We start from the raw sequence: 23,559 nt of genomic DNA, 5'->3' as shown, positions 1-23,559 counted from the left end.
AAGGATGCACTGAGGTTCCACTGAACCTCAGATTTTCGTCTTTCAACTTACAGACTCTTTCAACTTACTAAGGCTAGATTTTGTTTTTCTTCTCTGGAAGATAAAATAAACATCAATGGCTTATCTGTGAATTCACCATTTTTGGTTTTTTTTTGAGATGGAGTCTTGCTCTGTTGCCCAGGCTGGAGTGCAGTGGCATGATCTCAGCTCACGGCAACCTCCACCTCCCAGGTTCAAGCAACTCTCCTGCCTCAGCCTGCTGAGTAGCTGGGATTACAGGTGCGTGCCACCATGCCTGGCTAATTTTTCTGTTTTCAGTAGAGACGGGGTTTCACCATACTGGCCAGGACTCCATGATCCGCCTGCCTCGGCCTCCCAAAGTGCTGGGATTACAGGTGTGAGCCACCGCGCCTGGACAAATTCACCTTCTTACACACTAAGCCTAAAGGGTGGTGGTGTGGTCAGTCACTTAAGGCAACAGCAGGCCCCTCTGAAAGCACGAGGTTCTGGGAAATGATGGAGCCTGCGGGAAATACATGCAGGCAGCTATTTCTGAAAGTATTCAGTATTTGCTAGAATATGTAATTCCTTTAATATTTTCAAGATTTATTAAAAATAAGTAGGAGATTCTTCCCAAGTTTTAACAATTTAAACAAACAACAAAAGTTTTGTTTGTTGTTTAAAACAAACAACAAAAGTTTTGTTTGTTGTTTAAAACAAACAACAAAAGTTTTGTTTGTTTGGTTTTTTAAAGAGTTTAGAGTTGCTGCTAAATGTTACAAATAATACAGTAGTCTTATCTGGGGATCAAATAATTCCAGTTAACATACTAATTTCTATCCTCACCACACAACCTCTTCTACATTAAAGTTGTTCATTTGAGCTATTAGCCTGTCGAAATAATGAATAAAAATGCTACTATTTGAAAGCTAAGGGCAAACAGATTCAGTACTAAACAAGTTAGCCACAAATCTAGGCCCACATGTATACCTAGCATAATACTACATAGAAGCACCTCAATCCAACTGACATAGAAGACAATGTAGTGAACTTTTCTCTCTCCAGCCCTCTTCTCAAGTAACATCGGTAGTGTTACAGAATAAGCTGCCAATTTTCCGTACAAGGCTGGGCGCAGTGGTTCATGCCTGTAATCCCAGCACTTTGGAAGGCAGAGGCAGGCAGATTGCCTGAGCTCCGGAGTTTGAGACCACCCTGGGCAACATGGTGAAACCCTGTCTCTACTAAAACTATAAAAATTAGCTGGGTGTGCTGGCAGGCGCCTATAGCCCCAGCTACTCAGGAGGCTGCAGTGAGCTGAGATCGCACCACTGCACTCCAGGCTGGGTGACAGAGCGAGACTCCCTCTCCAAAAAAAAAAAAAGTCCGTACAAAAGGAAAAAGTGAAGAGATGAACATACAGGCAGCCTAAACAAAGTTATCTGTACACAAATTCAACAGAAATATCAAAGATGCTTTTACTACACAAATTTAAACTTCAAAATTTTTATGGGCAATAAGTAGAATACATACTGATCCCATGCAGAAAACTGAAATGGGCAAACACTGCTAATTAGGAGGAATTCTTCCATCCATGCATACTTTCATTCTACAGATGTTTACTAGAGCATCATCTCTAAGCCTGACCCTACTTGAGGGTTTTCTTCTGGCAGGGCAACTGAACAAAACACACATCTAATACAGTTATTTCTACACGAGTTAAACACTTCCATTTTTTCCCCAGCTTTACTGAGGTACAACTGACAATAAAAACTGAATATATTAGTAGTGTACATGTCTTGAAATATGTGTACACTGTGAAATTACCACAAACAGCTAATTAACCTAATCCAGTATGACAATAATATAGACTCTTGTGTGTGTCTACATGATGAGAACATTCAAGATCTACTCTGCTAACAAATTCCAAGTATACAATAATGTTAACTACAGTCATCACGCTATTAGATCCCCAGAATTTAACCACCTTATAACTGAAACTTTGTACACAACTCTTCAATTATCTATTACTTACTCTCCATCCAAGGATACTTAGTAAATAAACCCAGTAAGTTACTTCTTCTAAATTACTTCCTAATGAACTAAGTGGGATTTTTTTAGTAAAGATATTGAACAAAAACAATTTGATTGTACCATGTCACATACCTTAAAAAAAAAATGACATGCAAAAACATATGCCTGACAATTACACATTGCTCCCTTCACAACAAAAAGCCATTAAATATTGACTTAATAACAGTTCAAAATGTTATGCACTGATACATATGTAATATATATACATATTCGTAAACAGCAATCATGTTGAAAGCCTAGCCAATTAGGTACTAGGGCCTAGGGACTGCGTCAAAAGCCTCACCTGTCGAATGATACTCTTCACACAACGTACTGGGAGGCCTTGATAGTTGGATTTGATGATCCACTTGAGGAGATGGTGGCCAAGCACTTCGAAGACCATACAGACATCTGGGACACAGTTAAGGATTGTTTGTGGATGCACTGCTTGGAGTGAGGCAGTTACAGAAAGCAGCATCATTGTGTCACTTGCAAAGCACTTACTACTTTATAAAATACAACATCAACACTATCAATAATACCAAAAGTGAGCAAATGTTGTGTCTCACTTAAATAACAAGAACTGACATTACTAAGCACAGTGGTTTCCCAGTGTCTCAGGGAACTGGTTCCAGGACTGCTCTCGGATACCAAAATCCACACATGCTCGTCTCTTCAGTAAACTGGTGTAGCATACATATAACCTATTCACATCCTTCCATATACTTTATTTTTTTTGAGACGGACTCTTGCTCTGTAAACCCAGGAGCGCAGTGGCACGATCTCAGCTCACTGCAAGCTCTGCCTCCTGGGTTCACGCCATTCTCCTGCCTGAGTCTCCTGAGTATCTGAAACTACAGGTGCCCGCCACGACGCTCAGCTAATTTTTTTTAATTTTAGTAGAGACGGGGTTTCACTGCGTTAGCCAGGATGGTCTCGATCTCCTGACTTCATGATCCGCCCAACTTGGGTTCCCAAAGTGCTGGGATTACAGGCGTGAGCCACCGCGCCCAGCCCATATACTTTAAATCATGTCTAGATTACTTATAATACCTAATACAATGTATATGCTCTGTAAATAGTTGTTATACTCTATTTCTTAATTTCTATTACTTTTTACTGGTGTTTCCCAAATATTTTTCATCCAAGGTTTATTAAATCTATGAATGGGGAACCCGCAGATACAAAGGGCTAAGTGTACTTACTCTGTGTCATATATTATTTCACATGTACTCCAAACAACCTTAGGCAATAATGTAATTAACCCCACTGTAGGCATGAGGACATGGCACTTTCTAGGTGTAGAGTGCACTCAGAAAGTGTCAGGTGGCTGAGCCACACTACTGAAGCCTACACTGAGCTGCACTCTCACCCATCTCAGCACACTCCCTGGAAATCGGCCTAATGAAACAGGCAAAACTGAAACCTCCTAGGAACTGACATGAAACAAATACAGAGCTTCAGTATCTTAAGTGTCCTAACTGCCTGCCTAAATTTCTACTTGATAAGCTACTTAAAACAAATTATAAAATAAAAATTTAGTAAACACAGTTAAGACCCATTTAATCTTTTCCTTTAATAATACCTTACATTATACAACTAGATCAATTTTAATACTATAGGCAGGTGTTAAGAATGTATGATAACCATTTAAGACATGGTATTAAACTTAATCTATAACAACATCATCTCAGGAATCTGGATTTTCTTTTCTTAAAAAGACAAGGTCTCATTATGTTGCGCTAGCTGGACTAGAACTCCTGGGCTAAAGGTAATTCTCTTTTTTTTTTTTTTTTTTTTTTGAGGCGGAGTCTTGCTCTGTCGCCCAGGCTGGAGTGCAGTGGCGCGATCTCCGCTCACTGCAAGCTCCGCCTCCTGGGTTCACGCCATTCTCCTGCCTCAGCCTCCCAAGTAGCTGGGACTACAGGCGCCCACCACCTTGCCCGGCTAGTTTTTTGTATTTTTAGTAGAGACGGGGTTTCACTGTGTTCGCCAGGATGGTCTCGATCTCCTGACCTTGTGATCCGCCCGTCTCGGCCTCCCAAAGTGCTGGGATTACAGGCTTGAGCCACCGCGCCCAGCCGGCTAAAGGTAATTCTCTTGCCTTAGCTTCCCAAGTAGTCAGTACTACAGGTGAAAACCACCATGCCCAGCTTAATTTTTTTTTTGAGACACAGTCTCGTTCTGTCACCCAGGCTGGAGCGCAGTGGCGCGATCTCAGTTCACTGCAACCTCTACCTGCTGGGTTCAAGTGATTCTCCTACCTCGGCCTCCCGAATAGCTGGGATTACAGGTGTGTGCCACCATGCCCGGTTGATTTTTCTAGTTTTAGTAGAAACAGGGTTTCAACATGTTGGCCAGGCTGGTCTCAAACTCCTGACCTCAAGTGATCTGCCCACCTTGGCCTCCCAAAGTGCTGGGATTACAGGCATGAGCCACCACACCTGGCCCCAGCTTAATTTTTTTAAAAAATAGGTGTTTCAGCCTTCACAACTATGACACCTCCAATTTCATTATATATTCATATCATTTGTACAGGAAGATTTCAAATGGCTCTGAAACCTTTTGAGAACATTTTGTTCATCCCTGGAGTCTTACAGTTGACTTTAGAATCAAAAAAGTAGTTGATTTGATCAACTATAATAACTGAATATACTACATTAAAACAGTATTATTTTAAATATTTTTAGTGAAAAAGAGAAAAATCTTTCTATCCTGTTGAAGAAAGTAAGCACTACAGATTTATGCGCAGATAATCTAAAGCCAGAAGTTTCTTACTATTTCCCAGGATCATTACAAAAATGGCAGATTAGTTAAGGATTAAATTTAGCAGCAGGCATAGGGCGAGGCCCAGGACATCCAAAACATAACCCTAAGTCTTCTCAAAGCACTGGCACATCTGGACTATGATGATTACTTAGCATTTTGCTTCAGAGTAAAAATACCCACTAGAATGTATATTTCAAAAACCTCTATTTACCCACAAATTAAGTAGTTTCTCCAAAGAAATGTTCTGTTAGCTGTCCCACGAAGGACTCTGAAGGTTGGACACAGAAGAAGTGACTGCTCTGCCGCTAGCTACTTACCGATTTATTTATCTAAAGGGAAAAATATACTCAGGAGTTAGCAGAAATTAACTGGAGAAAAAGGATGAGGTAACATTAGCAGCCACTGGTACTTCCTAGTATACTCAAGATGAATTTCTAAAAGAAATATGAGGGATTTTCAAAAACTTTATGGAAAATGTGTATTTTGAAAACACTATGCATAGATTTCAAAAAATTTTTGCACCAAGATAAACTCATACTAGTTTGTTAACATATCTGAACAGGATCTAGTTTAAGGCACTCACAAGATAACACATCAGTTTGAAAAAAGCTTCTACCAGAGCAACATGAATTCTAAAATCGAAGCAATAACAAACATCAAAGTTATGATGAAGCTTGGGTGAAATCACTGATGCTTTATGGTAAGTTTAAGGGGACAATATCCCAAAGAAATCGGCAGTTTTCAAATCAATAACCCGTTTTAAGAAGGGATGAGATAATGTTGAAGATGAAGCCTGCAGCGGCAGACCATTCGCATCAGTTTGTGTGGAAAAAGTTTGCGGCTGGGCATGGTGGCTCACACCTGTAATCCCAGCACTTTGGGAAGCTGAGGCGGGCAGATCACCTGAGGTCGGGAATTCGAGACCAGCCTGACCAACATGGAGAAATCTCTTCTCCAAAAAAAATAAAAATAAAAATACAAAATTAACCAGGTGTAGTGGCACATGCCTGTAATCCCAGCTACTCGGGAGGCTGAGGCAGGAGAATCTCTTGAACCCGGGAGGCGGAGGTCGTGGTGAGCCAAGATTGCACCATTGCACTGTAGCCTGGGCAACAAGAGTAAAATTTCATCTCAAGAAAAAAAAAGTTTGCACCCTAATTGAAAAGGACAGATGACAGAGCAAACAACAGCCAACACCACAGACATCATGACTGGTTCAACTTACGCAATTCTAATTGAAAATTGAAGTTGAGCAAACTTTCCACTCAATGGGTGCCAAAACCACTGTTCCCAGATCAAGACAAGAGCAGAGCTTTCAATGGAAATTTTTAACAGGTAGGATCAAGATCCTGAAGCATTTCTTCAAAGGACTGTAACAGGACATAAAACATGGTTCTACAGTATGATCCTGAAGACAAAGCACAATCAAAGCAATGACTACCAGGAGGTGGCAGTGGTCCAGTCAAAGCATAAGTGGACTAGTGAAGAGGAAAGGACATTGCAATGGTTTTTTGGTATGCTGAGGCATGTTGCTTGTTGACTTTATGGAGAACCAAAGAATGATAACACCTGCTTATTAAGAGAGTTTTTTGAGAAAGTCAACAAATGCTTTAGCAGGAAAATACCTGAGAAAACTTCAACTGGGAGTCCTTCTCCACCATGTAAACGTTCCTGTTCATTCCTCTCATCAAATGAGAGCAATTTTGTTAAGAGTTTCAGTGGAAACTCATTAGAAATCCACCTTATAATCCTTATTTGGCTACTCCTCATTTTTGTTTCTTAATCTTAAAAAGGGCACCCATTTTTCTTCACTTAATAATGTAAAAAAGATTGCACTGACATGGTTAAATTCCTAAGACCCCTGGTTCTTTGAGGAGCAACTAAATGACTGATATCATCATATACAAAAGTGTCTTGAACTTGATGAAACTTATGTGAGAAATAAAGTTTATGTTCTTTATTTTTATCTTTTAATCTAGTTTTTCTATGAACATGGTGACATTCCCTCGTATAAAAACCTTCTCAAATACATAGAGTGAAGGAAATGCTTCCCTAGTTGATCATGACATCATAGATGCATAAACTGGATGTCATTCTGGAGTTTAAATCTGGGAAAAAACCTTATCCTTAGGCTTCTGATATTTGTGAAAGTAAAATATCAAAATGGTGGATCTGTTCCAAACATGATATAAAGAGCAAAAAATCTTAGAGAAGCCAGAAGACCACAGCTATTGACACAACCTAGCACCCATCAGTCACGTGCCTCTGAGTAAGTGGTCCAATTTTCTTGAACCTTGGAAAATGAAAGTACTGCCTACCCCAGGCACACAAAGGGCTATCTCAGAGGACCCAACACCCATATGCAGAAAAAGTATTCAGGAAACTGAAGGAATTATCTCTTCTCTTCATTTTTGCTTTCTTCTCTGAGCTACAGGTTTTGGGATACTTTGCTATTTGTCACTTCCCCCTGGAGCTACCCTTTGCTAACTCCTCAGGTAGAGGAAGGATAAGGATAACATGCCAACCCTTTCTACAATCCTAATTCACTTCCCCCTGAGTCCCCATCAAAACCAACAAGCACCCACATAACTTAGTAGTATGGTCAAAACTGATATTCTCAAAAAAGAAAGGAAAGTCAAGAGACACCTTCGCTTGTCTTCTTCCTAGACACACTTCCAAAGACAACTAGTATTAGTGACAGGTGAAGCCAGCTGGACTTCCTGGGTCAAGTGGAGACTTGGAGAACTTTTCTGTCTAGTTATTGGACTGTAAATGCACCAATCAGTGCTCTGTGTCTAGCTAAAGGATTGTAAATGCACCAGTCAGCACTCTGTAAAAACGCACCAATCAGTGCTCTGTGTCTTGCTAAAGGATTGTAAATGTACCAATCAGCACGCTGTAAAAACGCACAAATCAGTGTTCTGTGTCTAAAGGATTGTAAACGCACCAATCAGCAATCTGTAAAAACACACCAATCAGCACTCCGTGTCTAGCTAAAGGATTGTAAACACACCAATCAGCACTCTGTAGAATGGACCAACTGGCGCTCTGTAAAATGGACCAACCAGCAGGACATTGGTGGGGACAAATGAGGGAATAAAAGCTGGCCACCCAAACCAGCAGCAGCAACCCACTCGGGTCCCCTTCCACGCTGTGGAAGCTTTGTTCTTTTGCTCTTCATAATAAAATCTTGTTGATGCTCACTCTTTGGGTCTGCACCAACTTTAACAGCTGTAACACTCACGGCGAGGGTCTGCGGCTTCATTCCTGAAGTCAGCAAGACCACGAACCCACCAGGAGGAACAAACAACTCTGAATGCGCCACCTTTAAGAGCTGTAACACTCACTGCGAGGTCCGCAGCTTCATTCTTGAAGTCAGTGAGACCAAGAACCCACCAGAAGGGAACAGACACATGAGGACTAAGGCCATCCTTTTTAAAACACACGAGAAACAACTAAACTTATAGCTGACCAAGAAACACTTTCCTCTATTAAGAGTCACTAACTTCTGTCATGATAATTCAAATACTCTGTGTATCATATTCTAACAAGAAAGAGAAAAATGTAAATTGAACAAATTAATCTTAAACTGAACAACTAAAGTAAGTGAATACAGACTTAGAAGTAAACAATATTGTTAAAAATGATTCAAATGTGTCTTTAAAAATTCATTTTTGCAATACCAAGGATATCTGAATGAAGAAATCTCCAATACCAAGGATACCTGATGCGATATCAAGAAATTGTTAATGTCTTTGGTGAGTTTTATGGTTATGTTTAAAGGTTCATATTTTTTCAAAGATTCACAAAGACATTCATAGAAGTAAAAGGACATGACTTCTAGGATTTGCTCTACAATAATTCAGCAAGAAAAAGATAGATGGATCAATTATGGCCAGGCCAGGACAATTATTAAACTTGAGGGACAAATTTACAACAATTTACTGCAGTATACTCTCTCTTTCATATATGTTTGAAATTTATCCCAATAAGTTTGTAAAGAAAAACAATAAAGGTATTTTCTATCAAGCACTGGCTTATCTCAGATATATCAAGAAGTATAGAAAATGCATCATTTTACTTTTCCTAAACTTTTGCAATACAGATAACTGGGAATAAAATCAAGAAAACCAAAATGTTTCCATATGCACCTGACAGAAAGATGAGCTTCTGGGGACAATTACTTGAAAGGCTCAGTTGCATAATTCTGGAAACAGAATGTGGCAACTATTAGTACTATTCAGAACTAAGAGCAGTCAAGTGCTACCTTGGGATGTGGACATTTATAGAGCACTTTTCCTTTTATCTTAACCAATGCTCCATTCTCACATGGTGCTTTGCAGCCACTGGGGCACACACAGATTGTCCTTGCGCACTGGTTTTTTAAAGTTTAAAACACAAAGAAGTGTTGCTGATGTATGCTTTTATTTACCACTACAAAAAAACTTTTACCACAATTAACAGGAAAAGATCATTAATTCCACACCAAAATTAAGTCAAGTTGTTGTGTTAAAAGTAAGTTTCTAAGATGCTACTATACCAAATACCCCGAAAAGCCATGCAAACCATCCTAGGTGGACCACTTTATAATACTTGACAGCATTCCTAGAGAGTTAATGTTGAAGGTGATACAGCAGAAAACAGAGATTATAGGAGCTTGAAATATTTTCATTTGTTAAAAGGTAAAAATATAAATAAATCAGGAAGTAAAGGATACGTATCCCATTCATGCCTGAAATCTTGAAGTCGTCAATGAGCTGAACCACCATGTCTTTGTTTGGGTCACTGGGATCACTTTCTCGAACCTATGCCAAGAAAAAGGAATGCAAGAACACAGAGTTTAAAACAAAGCACGTTTTCTCATTATAACAGCAATACTGTTTAAATACAAGTGTGTTTTAAAATAAAAAATCATCACAAAGTTATAAAGAATAAACTTGATTTATTTTTATTTTTATTTTTATTTTTTATTTTGAGACAGAGTCTTGCTCTATAGCCCAGTCTGGAGTGCAGTGGTACGATCTCAGCTCACTGCAACCTCTGCCTCCCAAGTTCAAGTGATTACTCATGCCTCAGCCTCCCAAGTAGCTGAGATTACAGATGCCCACCACGATGCCTGGCTATTCTTTTGTATTTTTAGTAGAGACGGGGTTTCACCATGTTTGCCAGGCTTGTCTTGAACTCTTGACCTCAAGTGATCTGCTCGCCTTGGCCTCCCAAAGTGCTGAGATTATAGGCATGAGCCACCGTGCCCAGCCAAACTTGACTTTAATTTAGTATTACCCAGAAAAACCTTTCTGTAAAATTTTAAGTCATTAAATTTTCTTACATCATTCACATTTTTAAAGTACTTACACATTTGAGCAATTTTATTTCATCCAAGGCTGTCTCCGTATAATGCTGGGCACTTTTTACAACTTTCATTGCAACAAATCTTTTCCCCCTTAAAAAAAAAAAAAAAAAAAAAAAAAAAAGTTTATTTATATTATAGGTGAAAGAAATCATTAGTATTCAGGTTGAGCATCCATAATCAGAAAATGTAAAATCCAAAATGTCCCAAAACCTAAAACATTATGAGTGTGTCGACATGACGCCACAGTGTAAAAACTCCAACTCTGACTGCAATCAAAACTCAGTAAAAGCTTTGTATGTTGCACAAGATTATTTAAAATGTTGTATAAAACTGCCTTCAGGCTATGTATATATGGTGTATATGAAATACAATGAATTTTGTGTTTAGATCTGGGTCACATCTCTAAGATAGGTCATTGTGTATACACACAAATATTCCAAAATCCAAAACACTTCTGGTCTCAAAGCATTTCAGATAAGGGATATTCAACTTGTATGAGATCTATCCAATAAACAGAAACATAAGCTTTTATTTAAAACAGTACTTTTCAAATGGTGGGGCCACATGAAATAGTTGTATGGGTCAAGACAATCTCTTTTATGCTTTGTTGTTTTGTTTTTTCCCTAATTAAAGTAAGACTAGAAAAATATCAGAATTATCACAAATATTACTCACCAACCTAATAGTGAAAACCACTCTCCTCTAACACTTTTGTTTCAGAACACACACACACGCACAAAATACATGTGTGTGTATATATATATGCGGAGTAGCAATGGAGCTTCTTACTATGTGTCATGGCTTTGAAAAGTTAGAAACGACTGATTTGAAAAGCCTATACACTGAAAAGCCTATACTATACATTATGTTTGTCTGATATGGATGAATTACTAGAAAAATAATATAATCCCAATGTAAAACAATTTCAGTGAATTAACTTTGAAATAAAGCTGGAAGCAAGTAATAATTTAAGATTTCAAATAACTTCAAACTAAGGCAGTGGGGCAGAAAGGAATCTAGTCAGCTGAGGCAGGCCTGTGCTAAGCACTTCACACACCTCAACAAAGCAGTGGTGATCCTCAGCCATACCTTCTTAGAACACATATGTTGAACTACTCCAGGAAACAAACGCACAAATGACAAAGAACACTTACTGCATATCCCAGCACAGCCAGACAGTAGAGAAGTGCCCCCATCCAAGCTTTCTAATAACATGATACCGGCCATTGAAGAGGTCTCCAATTTTCACTGGATGATAGCCACCTTAAAAAACAAGAAAGAAAGAAAAAAATTCAAAATACTTTAAAAGTAGTAAAAACATTTCATCTCTTTTGTCAATTCTTGATATCATTAAAGAAAGCTCTACATAACACATGCAGACTAAAACACATTTACTAATACATTATTTTCAGGAATATCTTTCAACAAGAAAAAGTGTTGGCTGGGCGTGGTGGCTCACACCTGTAATCTCAGCACTTTGGGAGGCTGAGGCAGGTGGATCACTTCAGGTCAGGAGTTCGAGACTAGCCTGGCCAACACGGTGAAACCCGGTCTCTACTAAAAATACAAAAATCAGCGGGGCATGGTGGCGAGCACCTGTAGTCCCAGCTACTTAGGAGGCTGAGGGGAGAGAATCACTTGAACCTGGGAGGTGGAGGCTGCAATGAGCCTGAGCGAAAAGTGCGCAACTGCAATCTGGCCTGAGCAAAAAGTGTTCTATCAATTCCTATTAGACTTCTTGTTTTAATTTAAGGAGGCAATGAACCATCCAGCACACCGTAACAATAACTTGAGGTTCCCTATTTACTTATTTTACTTATTTATTTTTAAGACAGGGTCTCACTCTGTTGTCTAGACTGGAGTGCAATGGCAAGATCTCAGCTCACTGCAACCTCTGATTCCCAGGCTCAAGAGGTCCTCCCGCCTCAGCCTCCCAAGTAGCTGGAACTACAGGCACACACCACCATGCCCAGATAATTTTTGTACTTTTTGTAGAGACAGGGTTTCACGACGTTACCCAGGCTGGACTTGAATTCCCAGGCTCAAGCAATCCGTAAGTCTCCCCTCCCAAAGTGCTGGGATCATAGGCATGAGCCACCACGCTTGGCCAAGGTTCTGTATTTCAGTCTAGGTGTGTATGTTATGCACACACCAGCTCTTGGTATTTAAAAACTTTTTTCTCCTAAACCAGTTAAATTCAAAGCTTTTTGGATATGTACAAGAAAACTGACAAAAATAAACAATGTTTACTCTGTATAATTCTGCATGCATCAATAATTTATTCATAACTAACTAGAAACTGTACAATGCATGTCTTAATTTACGCTCTAATAGGGCTTGTTCCTCTCATCACTATTCTGCCAACTTCTAACTCCTGCCTGAAAACATTCCTTACAAATGAAGAAATGAGGCGGGGCACAGTGGCTCACGCCTGTAATCCCAGCACTTTGGGAGGCCAAGGTGGGCAGATCACCTGAGGTCTGGAGTTTGAGAGACCAGCCTGGCTGAGATGGTGAAACCCCGTCTCTATTAAAAATACAAAAAATTAGTCAGGTGTGGTGGCAAACGCCTGTAATCCCAGCTACTTGGAAGGCCGATGAAGAAGAATTGCTTGAACCCAGAAAGCAGAGGTTGCAGTGAGCCAAGATTGTACCATTGCACTCCAGCCTGGGCAACAGAGTGAGACTCCAGCTCAAAAAAAAAAAAAAAAAAAAAAAAAGGAAGGAAGGAAGGAAGAAAGGGGGGGAGAGGGGAGAGGGGAGAGGGGAGAGGGGAGAGGGGAGAGGGGAGAGGGGGAGGAGGGGGGAGGAGGGGGGAGGAGGGGGGGAGGAGAGGGGGAGGAGAGGGGGAGGAGGGGGGAGGAGGGGGGAGGAGGGGGGAGGAGGGGGAGGAGGAGGAGGAGGAGGAGGAGGAGGAGGAGGAGGAGGAGGCGGCGGCGGCGGGGGCGACGGCGGCGGCGAAAGGAAAGGAAGAAAGGAAGAAATCAGTTACAGAGGGATAGAGGACACCCTATTAAGGTAGATTCTTGAGGGGAAGTAGGGTGCCTCACTGATACCTGGCACAAGAAGTTCTTTGCTTTGCATTTTTAAGCAAAACAAGCAAGCTACAAACTAGCACAGATAATACGGTATACTTTTTGTGAAACACAGAGGATAAGATTTTAGCAATGGACATTCCTGGGTATAAAATTACTCTTACTCTCTTTATCTACATTTTATTCTTTTTATCTATGCTTTTTCAATTTCTTCAATTTTTCTAAAACAATATTTTACTACTTTTTTACATTGGAAACAGATTTTTCATTCTTTTAACATTTGCTTTTTTATTGTAAAGACATGTATTTCTCTTTTAATCTGCAGAATTCTTACAAATTACTCAATAAAGATGTGTATGGCTTGTGCCTCGTCTTTAGAGGTCTAAAGCAGTTGTAGGAACCAGATCCTTCAATATATTCCCAGGGGGCTCTCAATAACATGTCAAGAATATATTTATGAATATTTAAATTGTGTTGGATTATTCCTATGTGAAGCAGGAATGTGACCAGCTACTGAGTTCCTGAGATTCTTACCCTTCTATTGCCTTTGCACTTGCTTTTCCTGGATTTGAATCTCAAGGTGTATGACAACATTTTGGCTAAATATATGAACTAAATGATAGTGAATTAGGAATAAAATGTAGCAAATTATTAAATGTCTTACTTAGAAGATTAAACTAAAAGTAATTAAAAAGATGAGCTCTGAGTTTATCATAGTTATTTATTTATTTATATTTTTTGACACCGAGTTTTGCTCCATCACCCAGGCTAGAATGCATTGGCCATCTCGGCTCACTGCAACCTCTGCCTCCTGGGTTCAAGCCATTCTCCTGCCTCAGCCTCCCGTGTAGCTGGGATTACAGGCTTGCACCACCACACCCAGCTAATTTTTGTGTTTTCAGTAGAGTCAGGGTTTTGCCATGCTGACCAGGCTAATCTGTAACTCCTGACCTCAGGTGATCCGCCCACCTTGGCCTCCCAAAGTGCTGGGATTACAGGCATGAGCGACCGCGCCCAGCCTACAATACAGTTTTGAAACCATTAAAATTAACATTCAAAGCAGGAAATGAAACTGTTTATCCAGTATGAATTAGGAACACTGTGCTAGGCACTTTACTTTCAAAACCATGTTCCATGAAACAAAAATAAACTATAATATACTGCAGGTGTTCGATAGGGGATCAGGGCAGTGGGAAGGAAGAAGTGAGAAGTTCTGTTTGAGAAACGCAGTGTTGAACAAAGAAAACCAGAATTCTTGACCACAGGCCTAAAGTTTTAATACAGAGTGAGAACCTTTAAGAGAACAGAAAATGCTGCATATTTCCTGACATATGTGTTCATGGAATTATTTCTTCAGAGACCTAGTTGCATTTTATAACACAAGTACTTAGGAAAGACTCATCTATCATAATTCTTGAAACCACTCTACAAAATAGATGGTATTATTTTTACACTGCTACCAAGAACACCAAGTATCACAGATTATGAAGTACTAGGTTCAGGGCTAGGAACCAGGTCTGACTCCAAAACCCATGTTTTGTCAACTAGTAAGAAATACACTCCAATTTTAATAATTAGAGGACTGCTTCCTGGTCTTAGTACACAGAAAACATGGGATGTCTTAATTAAAATCTATATACTACTTAAACATACATTATTGCTAATATTTAAGTCTCTAAATTTAAAAATAATTTATGCATAAAAATAAATCTGTATCACACTAGTATATGTTTCAGATTTAAATTCTCAATTAGCCAAAGTGTGTACATGTGAGCAAAAACAGAAGAGCACTATTTCCAATGTAATCACAGCATAAGCACAGCAGCTCCTTTTCTCAAGGGCTTTGAAAGCTAACAACAACAAAATTACTAGTGGAGTACAGTGTCCCTGAAGCCCTCAGTCTAGCTAAAAATATTATCTCTATAAAAAGGCAAACTACACGAGAGGGGCAATTTTTTTTTTTTTTTTTTTTTTTTAAAGAGATGGGGGCTAGCTCTGTCACCCAGGCTGGCGTGCAGTAGAGCAGCACGAATAGGGCTCACTGCATCCTCGAACTCCTGGGTTCAAGCAATCTTCTCAACTCAGCCTCCAAGAAGTATATGCCACCATGCCTGCTTAGTAATAACATTTTTTAAAAAAAAAACAACTGAAAGTATAAAACACTTACTTCTAATTTTCAAAATGTGATATACACAATTTCAAGTCTATGTATATTCTCATATTGTAACTCCTGGTTTCCTACAAAATCAGTATCTTCTGACCATTCATTTTTCATTCCCTTCTCACATAATGGCAGCCTTGCTCACAGGGCATCTCGTCTAACATCCACGCTGCCAGAAGAGTGGTCCCTGTCTCCATGCACCAGACCACACTAACCTAACTAACACCCAGGGAATCAGAGAAAATGAACACTCCAGTAACTCCACCGAGAAATGACCCCAGTTCCTTGGGCTTAGTTAACTGTGTGCACTATAATGGCTATTAGCAATGGACACTCCAAGGTGTACCACACTGCCCAGCACACAAGAAAACAAGTACAGTTACTAGACAAAGGCTCAAACTTTATTCAGTTCGCTGCTTCATCAGAGGACAGAAAAGGAGTATGGGACAATAACAGTGCTATGGACACCGCTAACAGCATTAAGCAGGGTGCCAGAAAGTCTCAGGTACTTGAAGATCACCATGACTTAAGGGTTTGGTGGATATACCTGTACACTTCACTATTTGTACTATTTAATATAAAAACCATGCATTTATCAAACAGTTGTTTTTCTTTATTTCTTTTTTTTGTTTTGGCTTCTTAAAAAACACATCTTAGCCGGGTGCAGAGGCTCACACCTGTAATCCTAGCACTTTGGAAGGCTAAGGCAGGAGGATTGTTTGAGCCTGAGAGTTCAATACCAGACTGGGCAATACAGTGAGACCCTGTTTCTAAAAGAAAAAAAAAATCTTATCAGATTACAAACACGAAGAAATGAAGAATGAACTGTTAAGTAACCATTAAATTCATTGCTCTGGTTTCTTCTACTTCCACGCCTCCAGCACAGCCAAGATTTCTGTAACTAAAACTCTACCTAAGATAGTAAAAAGAATCCAAAGAAGAAAATGTTAAAACTCTCCTTTTTAGCTATTTGGGTGACTTGCTAGCCAAAGATAAAGATTCCCTTTTCCTTGTCTAGCAAAAAATAGATTCTATTTATAGAGTTAACCAGAAGTTCAGAATTCCATGACAGACAATGTTCTGGAAGTATTTTCAACAAAGTCTCTTTATTTTCTTAATAAAGACAATATTAAGTGTCACCCGAGTTCTGCTGAGAGTGGTTTCTCAGCCCTCTGATTGGGCGGTGTCTCTATATAACCACTGAAAACTTTCAAAATACTAGGGAAAGCTGAGAATCACCCCTAACACACACAATGAAAAAAGGAGGAGCCAGGCGCAGTGGCTCAAGCCTGTAATCCCAGCATTTTGGGAGGCAGAGACGGGCGGATCACGACGTCAGGAGATTGAGACCATCCTGGCTAACACCGTGAAACCCTGTCTCTACTAAAAAATACAAAAAAAACTAACCAGGCGAGGTAGTAGGCGCCTGTAGTCCCAGCTACTCGGGAGGCTGAGGCAGGAGAATGGCGTGAACCTGGGAGGCGGAGCTTGCAGTGAGCCAACAGCGGGCCACTGCACTCCAGCCTGGGTGACAGAGCGAGACTCTTTCTCCAAAAAAAAAAAAAAAAGGAAGGGGTGGAAAAAAGAAGTTTGTTCACAGTAACATAACATAAAGACACATTCTGTGTCACTGAAGATTTTAATACTTTCTTCCCCCAAAATTCATAAAATAAAAGCAAGCAGACATAAAATCAGTAAGGATATGGAAGATTTGAACACACTATCAACCAGCTTGACCTAATTACCACTTATAGATCACTATACTCAACAACAAATACTCTTTTCAAGGACACACAAAACATTTACCAAGATACATAATGTACTATACCATAAAACAAGTCTCAATAGAAATAAGAGGATTTGGCCGGGCGTGGTGGCTCACGCCCGTAATCACAACACTATGGGAGGCCGAAGCGAGTGGATCACCTGAGGTCAGGAGTTCAAGACCAGCTTGGCTAATGTGACAAAAATCCATCTCTTACTAAAAACACAAAAATGGGCTGGACGTGGTGGTGCACACCTGTAGTCCCAGCTATTTGGGATGCTGAGGCAGAACTTCTTAAACCCAGGAGGCAGAGGTTGCAGAGTTGAGATCACACCACTGCACTGCAGCCTGGGCCACAGAGTAAGACTCCGTTTCCAAAAAAAAGGAAATAAGAGGATTCAAATCACACAAAGTATGTCCTCAGACCATAACAGAATTAAATTACAAACCAAGAAGAGAAAATACTCAGAAATTTGGACACTAAGTAACACAATTCAAAATAACCCATAGGCTAAAGAAGAAATCAAAAGGAAATTAAGAGGTATTTCTTACATTAAGTGAAAATGAAAACATTATCAGAATCTATGAAATGCTGTTAAAGCAAAACTCAGAGGGAAATTTATAGCACTAAATGCCTATATCAGAAAAGATCTCAAAAAAGTAATCTTAGTTTCCACCTTAGAAAACTAAAACTTAATAGCAAACTTAATCCAAAGTAAATGGAAGAATGAAAATATAATAATGATACGAACTATAAGAAGTAAAATAAAAAAGCATAAGAACAGTCAAGAAAATCAGTGAAACCAAAAGCTGGTTCTTTAAGAAAATGAAAGCAATTAACAAATTTCTGGCCAGGCAGACTGGGTAGGGAGAGAAAACACAAATTACCATCATGAGCGATGAGTGAGGTAAGGTCACTATGTATTTTTGAGGTATTAAAAAGATACAAGGGAATATTAACTAAAAAGATACAAAGGAATATTATCATGTTATACCTGTACATGTGAAAACTCAGATAAAATGGACAAATAACTGAAAAGACACAAGGTCCAAACAAGAAAAAAAATATCTGAATAACCATGTATCTATTTTAAAAAATGAATTTATTGTTCAAAATCTTCCCATAAAAACTGCATTGGTATCTTCTCTCTTGATATTATGAAAGAAATACTACAAGTTCCTCCTAAAAAGTAAAGAAAAAAAAAAAGAGGAAATACTTCCAGTCTTGATCCTACAAAGCCAGCATTTTTTATTCCAAAGCCAGGCAAAGACATTATAAGAAAACTACAGACCAATTTTCCTCATAATGTAGATACAAACATTCCAGAAAAAGGTTCAACAAATCAAATCAAATAATATATCAAAAAGATAAAACATTATGATCAAATGGGATTTATTCCAGGAACACAAACTTGGGTCAGTATTCAAAATTCAACTGATGTAATTCATTATAATTAACATTCTAAAAAAGAAAATCCCTATGATCAGCACATCAGACACAGAAAATCATCTGACAATATGAAACATTCATTCTTGATCACAATTCTCAATGAAGTAGGAATACAGGAACATCAATGAAAAACCTACAGATAACATCAGATTTAACTATTAAAGACCAAATGTTTTCCCCCAATATCAGAAACAAGATAAGGATGTCTGCTCTCCCCATTTCTATTCTACTGTTTTGGAAGCTCTAACTAGTACAATCATGCAAAATAAATAAAAAGGCATCACTGCTGAAAAAAAAAAAGAAATAAAATTTATCTTTAGTCACAGACAAACCACAGAGATATATGTGGTTTTGCATATATATGTGTGTGTGTGTGTGTGTGTGTGTGTGCGCGCGCGCGCACGCATATATATATATATATATATGCACAGTGGCCTATGGTTTTACATACACACATATATGTACGTGTGTGTGTGCACGTGTGCGTGTGTATATACATACACACACACCACGCCTGGCTACTTTCTGTATTTTTAGTAGAGACAGGGTTTCACCATGTTGGCCAGGCTGTTCTCTAACTCTTGACCTCAGGTAATCCACCTGCCCCGGCCTCCCAAAGTTCTGGGATTACAGGCACAAACCATCACGCCCAGCCTAGTCATATATTTTCTTGAGTGAAGTAAGAATCTGTTCAATGATTTTGATCACTTTTCTAATGGACTGTCATTTTCTTATCACTGCAGATATTCCTTATACATGTTAATACCTTCTTGGTTATACATGCTGCAATTCTGCTAATATTAACCACTTCCAAAAAGTACCTGGTAATTGTCAGAAAAGTGATTAAACCAGGAAATACACGCGCGCGCGCAAAAGACCTGGTAAAGTGAAAATAAAAACATGATATGCAGAGATATCAATGAAACTTTTGATGACTTGCTTTTTTTAAAAGCACTGAGAATAGACAGCATGACTTGCTATTATGTATGTACTAACCACCACTTTTCTTCACTTAAAAAAAAATTATTTAGAACATACGCAACCTATCTTTTTACTTCAACAAAAGGATATCTTTAGATTATTAAGATGTGTGACACAATGTAAGGACACAAAGGACTACAAGAAAATCTTAAAACCTTAGTATATTTGTTGTCAATAATACTCTTATGAACATTATTGAAATATCTCATCTACATTACAAGATAAAACAAATAGGTAAATGTCATTTAAAAAGCCAAGATTTTCAATATAAAAGAGTTAAAGTGTAAAAGTTTTTTTTTTTTTTTTTTTTTTGAGGCGGAGTCTCGCTCTGTCTCCCGGACTGGAGTGCAGCGGCCGGATCTCAGCTCACTGCAAGCTCCGCCTCCCGGGTTTACGCCATTATCCTACCTCAGCCTCCCGAGTAGCTGGGACTACAGGCGCCCGCCACCTCGCCCAGCTAGTTTTTTTGTATTTTTAGTAGAGACGGGGTTTCACCGTGTTAGCCAGGATGGTCTCGATCTCCTGACCTTGTGATCCGCCCGTCTCGGCCTCCCAAAGTGCTGGGATTACAGGCTTGAGCCACCGCGCCCGGCCTCAAAATGTAAAAGTTTTTAAAAACTGCACAAATGATGTGTCAATGGAGGTTCATCAATTCTAACAAATGTACTACTCTGGAGGAGGATGCTGATCCTGGAGGTGTCAATGCATGCATTGTGGCAGGAAGTTCATAGGTTATCACTGTGCTTTCAATTTTGCAGTGCATCTAAAACCGCTCATAAAAAAAAAAAAAAAAAAAAAAAAAAAAAGGCTGGCAGCGGTCATTCATGCCTGTAATCCCAGCACTTTGGGAGGCCGAGGTGGGCAGATCACAAGGTCAGGAGATCAAGGCCATCCTGGCTAACACGGTGAAACCCTGTCTCTACTAAAAATAAAAAAAACTAGCCAGGCGTGGTGGCACACACCTGTAGTCCAGCTACTTGGGAAGCTGAGGCAGGAGAATCGCTTGAACCTGGGAGGCAGAGCTTGCAGTGAGCCGAGATCGCGCCACTGCATACTCTAGCCTGGGCGACAGAGCAAGACTCTGTCTCAAAAAAAAAAAAAAAAGTAGTCTTTAAAAAAAGATTTATTTGTTTGCGATCAGGTTAAAAGTGCCTAGAAAGAATGTTTCTGTAAAGACGAGACTACCTACTGCATGGGGACACATAAAAGTACAGAAGGTGGTGACAACATGAAGAATCTATCAGACAAATTCAAAAGGTGAAAGTCTAAAGAGACAACTAACTAGGATTCTAATATGAATTAAGTGCATGACGTTGTGAACAAACGAAGCATAATTCTGGAATAAAATTAAAACCACTATTTCAGATAACAAGTATCTTCTCAGTATTAAGATGGCAAAAATACTGCCCAAGTTGGAAATGGATTGTCTGTCAATGATTAGTAACAATCTCTTGTAATTGGCCTTCATCAATAAAATTTTACAATCCTTCTTTAGCTAATTTAGGTTATAAAAGAAATAAGAAAATAAATTATTGCTGTAAAATTTCACAACACATTCTTTCTAAGATTTGACAGTCACATCCCTGAGCTGTGAAGAAAATGCCTGCAGGTGGTATCAATAAAAATGCTTCAATCTAAGAAAACACTACTTTCCTCATTAGTAATTTAAAGCACAATTTAAATTACATTCACCACAGCAGAAACACTAATAATAATACTAAATATTTAAAAAGCACCAGGACTAAGGACATTTTTAAAAGCACTTAGTAGCAACCAAAAATATAAACAATAATGAAGCCTCTGGCACAACTATTAAACTCCCTTGAAACTGGGAGAAATTCAAAAGCAGTCAATCAGAGAAGCTATTGTTATTTAAGAACTCTTGAATACTAGTCAATCTCTGTTATTACAGTCAAATATTTCCTATAACAGTAATGAATGGTAGATTGCTCTAGAGGAAAAACCAGAGCAAAGGCTAATATTCCAAAAGACACAGGAGGATTCCTATTTATCTAGGAAAAACCAGAGCAAAGGCTAATATTCCAAAAGACACAGGAGGATTCCTATTTATCTAGGAAAAACCGAAGCAAAGGCTAATATTCCAAAAGACACAGGAGGATTCCTATTTATCTGCAACCTAAAAAAGTAACAACAGGCTGGGCATGGTGGCTCACGCCGCTGATAATCACACCTGAGGCAAGAGGATCACTTGAAGCCAGGAGTTCGAGAGTATCCTGGGTAAAAGAGCGAGGTACCGCCATCATTCCAAAATTTAAAATATTTTGCTGGGCATGGTGGTGCATGCATATGATCCCAGCTACTCAGAAGGATCACTTGGGTCCAGGAGGTTGAAGCTGCAATGAGTAGTGATCATGCCACTGCATTCCAACCTGGGAGACAAAGTAAGGCCCGTCTCAAAACAAAACAAAAAACCCAAGTAATGACAAAAATTACTTAAGCGTAAGATAATATAAATGAAAACACTATTTTCCTCATTAGTAATTTAAACCACAATTTACATTCACCACAGAACACTAATAATAATAATAATAGTAATAATAATAATACTATCAAAAATTATTCTGTGGTGAATGTAAATTGTGCTTTAAATTACTAATAAGGAAAATAGTGTTTTCTTTTTATAAAATATAAAAATATAAATGGATTCAGATACCATTTTTGCAGTGAGACTACACAGATTAAAGGTGAGTTCATTGATTGAGCAACCCTGAATACCTAAAATGTTCATGTCAAGGCCAACACATAATTCTAAACCCTTGCCTACTACCAATTACTTAACAGAGATTTATGTTTGAATTTGGGGATGTTGATTTGAGTATCGGCATTGGCATTTACTACTATAACATTAAGCCAGTTACTTAACCTGTGTCGGAACTTGCCCCGGCTACCTCACTCAAACTATACCTGTGTACATATTACGTGCCACATTAGTGTTTACTGTTATTCTGCCAGTAATCCAACCCACTGTGACTAATGACAGATTAACAAATGAGCAGGTCACAGTTAAGAGTATTATCTATGGCTATTTAAAACTGTAAAACTAACTGGCCCAAAGCATAATCCAATTCATTACAGTACCCCAAATAGCTATCCAGGTATGATAATTTACAGCTGGTAAATATCAATTAAAAAATTAAAAGGCCGGGCATGGTGGCTAATGCCTGTAATCCGAGCACTTTGGGAGGCCGAGGCATGTGGATCCCTTGAGGTTAGGAGTTTGAGACCAGCCTGGCCATCATGGTGAAACCCCATCTCCACTAAAAATACAAAGGTTAGCCAAGCGTGGTGATGTGCGCCTGTAGTCCCAGCTACTCAGGAGGCGGAGGCAGGCTAATCACTTGAATTCAGGAGGCAGAGGTTGAAGTGAGCCAAGATTAGCGCCACTGCACTCCAGCCTGGGCAACAGAGCGAGACTCTGTCTCAAATAAAATAAACAAAATAAAAGGTTAACTCACCTTTTTATTAATGGCTTATTCAAACTTAAAATATTATTAAAAGAGAATCAAGACTTTCAACATTCAAGTCTGATGTTACTTTTCCAAGATTACATATTAAAGACTTGCTAGGTGTTAAGGATACTACTTCCAAATAATCTTTATCTGTGTCTTCACAGAGTTTATAATCTTACGGGAAAGACAAATGAGAAGATGAATCACTAAAATACATTATGTTGTGTATTTGTATGTATGTAATATATAAAATATATTATGTTGAGGGAGGTTTGTTCTTCTGTTCCCTGGCACAACATAAAGAAGTAGGGCATGCTTTTTACCAGTTCAAAATCTAGGCTACTGTTTTTGAAAGGAGAGGTCTGTAATGTCCATTAGGTCCATTTAGTTAACTATCCAAACTCTCAGGGGGTGAGGGAGAAGTCTCTCTCTGGTAAAGTAGCCACCATGTGATGGGCAGCCCTGAAACATCCACAGGGCAAGAACTGAGGCGTCTGGCAAACAAC

The 23,559-nt window shown here is 39.0% G+C and overlaps 1 protein-coding gene across 14 annotated transcripts in view; it reads right to left on the bottom strand.

The window, feature by feature from the left end:
• Window positions 1-23,559, bottom strand: part of SRPK2 (SRSF protein kinase 2) — a 284,044-nt gene that overhangs the window by 46,422 nt on the left and 214,063 nt on the right. For all 14 annotated transcript variants that reach the window (XM_030932258.1, XM_030932264.1, XM_030932254.1 and 11 more), the window contains 4 exons: window positions 11,347-11,455; window positions 10,195-10,282; window positions 9,557-9,644; window positions 2,375-2,481 (listed from right to left, as the gene is read on the bottom strand). In XM_030932258.1, coding sequence (XP_030788118.1) covers window positions 2,375-2,481; window positions 9,557-9,644; window positions 10,195-10,282; window positions 11,347-11,455 — 392 coding nt within the window. The remainder of the gene's footprint in view (window positions 1-2,374; window positions 2,482-9,556; window positions 9,645-10,194; window positions 10,283-11,346; window positions 11,456-23,559) is intronic.

Source organism: Rhinopithecus roxellana, chromosome 6 (assembly GCF_007565055.1).
Source record: "Rhinopithecus roxellana isolate Shanxi Qingling chromosome 6, ASM756505v1, whole genome shotgun sequence".
In the NCBI taxonomy this organism is placed as follows: Eukaryota; Metazoa; Chordata; class Mammalia; order Primates; family Cercopithecidae; genus Rhinopithecus; species Rhinopithecus roxellana.
The sequence above is the reverse complement of the archived record's forward strand: the minus strand, read 5'-3'. Positions and strand labels throughout refer to the sequence as shown.